At 35.4% G+C, this 4086-nt stretch overlaps 1 protein-coding gene across 1 annotated transcript; it reads right to left on the reverse strand.

Moving 5' to 3' along the window:
- Positions 1-649: 649 nt before the first annotated feature.
- LOC107776375 (xylan O-acetyltransferase 1) lies at positions 650-3379 on the reverse strand. The gene is made up of 5 exons (XM_016596267.2): positions 2751-3379; positions 2490-2661; positions 1739-1938; positions 1493-1651; positions 650-1274 (listed from the first exon to the last, which is right to left on the reverse strand). Exons 1-5 carry the CDS (start codon positions 3299-3301, stop codon positions 926-928), a joined length of 1431 nt encoding a protein of 476 aa, XP_016451753.2. The 5' UTR covers positions 3302-3379; the 3' UTR covers positions 650-925.
- Between the last annotated feature and the right edge of the window lie 707 nt (positions 3380-4086).

Genomic DNA, 4086 nt, shown 5'->3' on the forward strand with positions numbered 1-4086 from the left:
AAAAAGGGCAACACATTTATGATAATTGATTTTATATTTTACGAAAAGGAAAATATAATTCCTCTGTGTTTGGTTAATCCTTTTTCTTGGAGGAAAATATTTTGGATTTCTAGAAATTGAGGATTCTTCCTTCTCATTTAGTAGCACATCCACAATGTAGTCCCTAAGGAGTTTGAGAGTCTTGTTTAGGGGGAGAATTTGTGATACAAGTATTATGCTATCACTTGTATATGCCTCTTTGTGAGGTTATTCTCTCGATATTTTATACTTTCTTTATATAGTGGGTTGCTCATCTCCGCCTCTGAACGTAGGTCAAATTGACCGAACCACATTAAATATTTGTGTATCTTTTGATATATTTCTCTTTTGTTGTCTGGTTTATTATCGTTTAAGATTTATTTTACTAACTTTTGCGTGACACCTGATTATTTCGATCCTAGCGATAACTAATAGTCACCTATCGTTTATTTTCTACGAAAATAGAATTTGCTTGTACATTAGTGGTAAATATGTCTCTGTAGGCGTTTACCCAACTGGCAGACTCTTTTCTTTGTGAGACGTGCCTCTATTTCAGGCTCATGAAATGGAAAAGATAAACAAAAAGCCCAAACCTACTCAAAGATATGGAACCACTATAAAAACCCAAGGGTAGGCACAAAAAGAAGATCCTTGGAATTAACCACTAGAAAACTAAGGGCACTCACAGCTACAAGATTTTTTCTTTTCTTGAGGAAAAAATAATAAGGACGAAGAAATAATAAAAAAATACCAAAATTAGAATTGTGGTTCTTTAAACCAAAATTGAAGAAGAATAAAAATAGAAATTGGAGTGGAGCTGCACATATGAAGGCTTAGGTAACAGTATTCGGTGAGGCACGTGTAAACTGGCCGGACACTGCTGTTTTAAGAAAGAGAATGCAAAGTGTCAAGAATGTGATAAAATACGTGAATAGATGAACTCATTCCAAGTGTCAGGCAATCCGGGGAGGCACCAATGAATACAATCAGCGTATGTTGTTGGATCAGCTTGCTGCTCAGGCTTCAGCATTTTGCCTTGTCGAATGGTATGGACAGAGGTGTGCGCATCTTTCCTGTACTCCGATAAAGTGGTGATATTGAGGAAGTATACAGGGACATTTATGGATTGAGTAACATTTGCTGCTATCACAAACAGTCTCTTGTCTGTCCCAACACTTAGCGGTATTGATGTGTTTAATACTGGGGTTGTCTCCTTTGCACATTTTATCCCATCTGGATTGTTCCAATCCAAACTCCTGCAAAGGGTTAACCAAGCAAGAATTCAGAAGATTGTCATAGTTGGGTATCTGTTACAGCTTATTTGACGAGGGATTTAACTTATATAGACTGAATATAACTTTTTTTAAATATTATCAGTGTACTTAAAGTTGCTCTATATAGTATGTAACATACATTACTTTTCACAATTGCATGTAATTATCTTTTAGGTAATGTAATCTGTTATAGGGATTACTTGATATGAAGAGGAGACATGCTCATGAAAAAGACTCTGGTGCGATTGGTATCCACATTGTTATCTATCCACTGCGACCATGTTGTCAAAACCCTCCGATAAGCTACTGGTCTTTCAATCTCATCGTATTCTGTCGCCCCTTCATCGAACGAACCTCGTCTGTTTTGTAAGAAAAATATCAAACATAAATGTCAAATACTGAAGCGGAAGTAAAATCAAGCTGGACTTAATTTGAGTAATACTTACAGAACTTTCATGGCAAAAGTATTCATCCACCAAATGTATGTGTTGAAGACGAGATAGTCCACATTCTTCCAGTGCTTGCCATGCTTTTCGATTGATTCGGGCATTATGATTCGGTTCAATATACTATGCATATTTGGATCATCCGAATTTGATTCCACTAGAAATGGGGCCCAGTAAAATTCCACTGTGGCATTATAATCCTACATATTCACATTTACATCTATTATATTAAACAGATACAAAATTCTTCCCAGAGGGTAGTGAGAGTTGTCCAACAACTATCCATAGATGGACAAACCACTTCACCAGCATTAGGTGGACTTAATATGTCGGTCTTCTTGTAGATAATTCAATCCAACTAATCAAATCTTAAACAATATGCAGCATAGCTCATTAAATTAAAGTATATAATCAAAACTATTACATGGTTATAACTTAATGAGTTTTATAAGCAATCTGTCACCTTCAACTAAAAGTAATTGTTCATAATATGTGGAACTAATTTCTTGGGAAAATGAGACAATAAATCTGTTATAACTTGTCAAATAAGACTGATATGTAAAAACATTTATGCTGAATCAAGAATATATATATGAGCGATTAATAAGGTGTCATTAATTAATGTCTTTCCTAATAAGAGTATATATGAGTCATGTATGAGGGCATAATCATAGTGTTGGAGGGCGAAGCATATATGAGATAATCAAAGCTAACGCTACTTCTTCAAAAGGGGAAAAGCGAAGATATATACCTCGATTCTGAAAATAGATAAAGAACCAGTCTTGTTTAAGCTTTTTCTGCCTGGTGGAACCGCTGATTGAACTAAACAAATCATGGATTCCCATTGATTTCTGTTCAGCGAGTCTCCAACAAACATGAGTCTCTTGTTTCTCAGTTTCTTAAGCAGCAACCTTGGTTTAAACCTATAAATTTAAATACCAAAATGTTATTGAAATAGAAAGATAATGAAAGACTAAAAAATCAAGAAAACAGAAAATGATCCACGTCATACTTGGGTAAAGAACAGTCTCTGGGTTGCCACCTCCAATTCTGATACATGGAGTCCTTTCTTCCATTTCTCATGCAAGTGACCTGTGCTGTGAGAAACTCACATTCGGGCTCTTTGTAAATTGGGTGAGTGACACAGTCATAAATCCATTGTCCTGTAAAAAGATCACAATCCTCAGGTGGCAACTCAATATTCTCCTCTTCTTCATCAACTTCAGTAGTAGGCATCTGTGTTTCTGTTTTCTCGTCATCTTTCACTTCATCATTGTACTTCAAGCTGGCAACTTCTTGTTCAGAGCTACCATCTATTCTTGTAATTTCTTGAACCTCATTTCCCTGATTCAAAGGTTCATTGCTGATATCTTGAGTTCTGGTCATGGAAAATGGGAATTCAGCTATTGTCTTAACGTCTTCATTGTACATGAAGCATCCAAAGAGGAATATTGAAAATACCACCACAAATATAGAAAATGTATTGTTCTTTCGGCCACTGTGCTTCATCCTGAATAACTTGGAGGAGAGCAATGGAGTTTTTCGGAAGCGAAATGAATGCATTTGAAGGAATAGAGGAAGATGTGATGTGGGAAATCTTATTGGTGACAATAGGAAATATAGAGGAAGAAAAGAGTGAAATATAGACTGACATATCCAATAATTTATGTGAAGAGTCTAATTGGTAGTTTAATTGAGATTTGGTGAAATGGTGTTTTCTGTAAGAAATTCGAGCATCAGTGGCTGGAGAGTTGTCCATCTCATGTTTAGATATATGCTTATGATCTGTTTCAAACTACTTTGTTCCTCCTACTCCTCCAGCAAATTTAACAACTACTATTAGATGTGTGTGTGAGAGAGAGAGAGTAATCAGATAAGAGTGAGATTTGATCTTTTCTTGAATTTATATATTACTATACTATATTTTCGTTGACATATTTTTTGGATTACTTAAGACATTGAACAAGTCATGGAAACACCAATGGGTTGAAGATAGTCATTTTCTTGTTCCATTTGTACCTCTTTTTAAGTACGTCTACTGCCTGGTGAGGTCTTTGGAAATACAAAAATGTTCGAAACTGCATGTGGTTATTTAATTCATGAAGCAAGTGAACTACAAATACCAGAATAATCCACCATACCGTACAGATCCAAGTCAGAGTTAGTTACACACTTACCTAAAACATTTTACTTAGCATGTCGGATTATGTTAGCAATTGGTCTACCTATTATAACAGAAATACGTCAGACTCTAGGTATGAAAACTCAATCGTTTAATTCCTCGAACTTATTCCAATAGTAGTGAAGCAGACTAAGGAAATTAATTGAACTAAGCGAGATAATATATG

The sequence above is a fragment of the Nicotiana tabacum genome, chromosome 11 (genome assembly GCF_000715075.1).
Source record: "Nicotiana tabacum cultivar K326 chromosome 11, ASM71507v2, whole genome shotgun sequence".
Lineage (NCBI taxonomy): Eukaryota > Viridiplantae > Streptophyta > Magnoliopsida > Solanales > Solanaceae > Nicotiana > Nicotiana tabacum.

What these genes read in the sequence shown, in the direction of transcription:
- LOC107776375 (XM_016596267.2), bottom strand. Translation starts at nt 3,301, where the DNA reads ATGCATTCATTTCGCTTCCGAAAAACTCCATTGCTCTCCTCCAAGTTA. An exon ending in AGAGACTGTTCTTTACCCAA is followed by an intron (nt 2,662 to 2,750) that starts GTATGACGTGGA and finishes TTAAATTTATAG; the next exon opens with GTTTAAACCAAGGTTGCTGC. An exon ending in TATCTATTTTCAGAATCGAG is followed by an intron (nt 1,939 to 2,489) that starts GTATATATCTTC and finishes GTGAATATGTAG; the next exon opens with GATTATAATGCCACAGTGGA.